General features: G+C 44.1%; 1 protein-coding gene across 1 annotated transcript in view; it reads right to left on the reverse strand.

The window, feature by feature from the left end:
- USP43 (ubiquitin specific peptidase 43) overlaps nucleotides 1-1,824 on the reverse strand; it is a 79,439-nt gene that overhangs the window by 67,965 nt on the left and 9,650 nt on the right. Inside the window, exon 4 of the mRNA XM_008590728.1 lies at nucleotides 74-205. Coding sequence (XP_008588950.1) covers nucleotides 74-205 — 132 coding nt within the window. The remainder of the gene's footprint in view (nucleotides 1-73; nucleotides 206-1,824) is intronic.

Consider the following 1,824-nt stretch of genomic DNA (forward strand, 5'->3'; position numbering starts at 1 on the left):
TCCCAATTGAGTAAATATTCTAAGGGAAAAAAAAGGAAATCCAATACAACGTGTTGTTTCGCAAGTGATTGACCTTCTCAGATACCGGCCCTCGGGATGAGCCCTCCAAATCCTCATGCACGCGATCCAGCAACCAAAGCAGGAATTCTAGGGCATCATGCTGGGCATTGCCTTGGAACTGAGAGCCATGCTTGGAAACAGCATTCTGAAAGGAAAAAAGAAATACAGAGGTCAATTTGGTCCTTCATACAACTGAATGAAGGGCCTATAAACAGCAAGTCTACCAAGGGGTCATTATTCAGCCTTGACCTGGGATGACAACACACAAACAGCGTGGGGTAGCAATGTTCTTTCCTGCTAAAGCCTGCCCTTTTGGACCAGTGTCCCAAAAATGGTATGAGAGTTCTCTGCATAGGAGAAGGCACCTTTCTTCCAGAAGAACTACTAATGTATGTCCTATCCTTTGAAAACCCCCCAGGTTGTCTCTGTTGAATATTTTGATACTGTGGACCATCTGTCCCCCCTGGAGCTCCTGTCCTCCGATTGCTGGGGTACCATGCTCCACTGGTCTTCCCTCCACCAGTCTGTTCCCATGCTGTCTCTCTATTCACCCCACAGGTGAACAGCCTTCTTGCCCTACTCTCTCCCTCACTAATTTCATTCATTCCCATAGCTTCCACTCTCTCTTCTTCGAGAATAACTACACTTGCAGTGAAACTGACTTCCTTAAATACGATGTATGTAGCTCCTTCACTGCTTCTTTCTCATATGTGTAGGATTTAGGAATCCAGACTTCTCTTTCTGTGGTTGGGTCATGAAATGATTGGGCCGGCCCTCCACTCTTTTAATAAATACTACTATCAAGTACCTACCCCATGCCAGGCACTATTCCAGGAATCAGGACACAACAGTGAACAAAACAAAGACTCCCTGTCCTCATGATGCTTACATTCCCTGCACCCTTTGCACTGTCCTTCTGTTAACTTGTGTAACAACTTTGTCACCTTCTGTGTAAATGCATATCACAGCTTTTTAGAAGGTTATTGCAAAAGATAATAGATGTACATCCTTAAAAAAATGAATTCAAAATATAAAAGGAATGGTCATGAAAAGTCATTCTTCTACCTGGCCTCCATCCCCAGCTGCCCCTTCCCAGAGGGCAGCCACTCTTAGAAGTTCCTTAAGCATCCTTGCAGGGATTTTCTGCTATGTATGTGCAAGTATATGAGCATCTGAGTGTAAGCAAATCCCCGCATCTTGTGTACACGCACATGTGCACCAAGTACTCTGTGGTTGTCCCACTGCACAGCCAAGTCTCCAGCCTTGTCCCATGCAGGTTTGTTCTCTGTTCACACGAGCCAAAGAGACCAGTCTGAGCAAGGCTGAGGACCAGGACGATCTTCACAACCATCAATCAAATCAAACGAGCTAGTCTTTTTTCTTTTTTTCTTTCTTTTAACCTTCCTTTGACAATTAAAGGAAACTTTAAGATGAGACAAAGCAAAATTTAATATTTAATTAATTGAAATGCTGGCTTTATTCCAATCATATCAGTTTAGATCCTTCCCCTAGGCTTCTCTGCACTTTGACCCCCAAGTAGGGAGGGCTGTCAGGTTTAGCAAATAAAAACAGAACACGCCCAGTTACATTTGAATTTCAAATAAAGAATGAATAACTTTTAGTGGAAATATGCCCCCATGCAATATTTAGGATACATTTATACTAAAAACTTATTGTTGATCTGCAATTAAAATTCAACTGGGCGGGGCCGGCCCGGTGGCGCACTGCTACAGTGCGCTGCTTGGGAGCGCGGCGGCACTCCCG

This window comes from Galeopterus variegatus, unplaced genomic scaffold (genome assembly GCF_000696425.1).
Source record: "Galeopterus variegatus unplaced genomic scaffold, G_variegatus-3.0.2 Scaffold6338, whole genome shotgun sequence".
Lineage (NCBI taxonomy): Eukaryota > Metazoa > Chordata > Mammalia > Dermoptera > Cynocephalidae > Galeopterus > Galeopterus variegatus.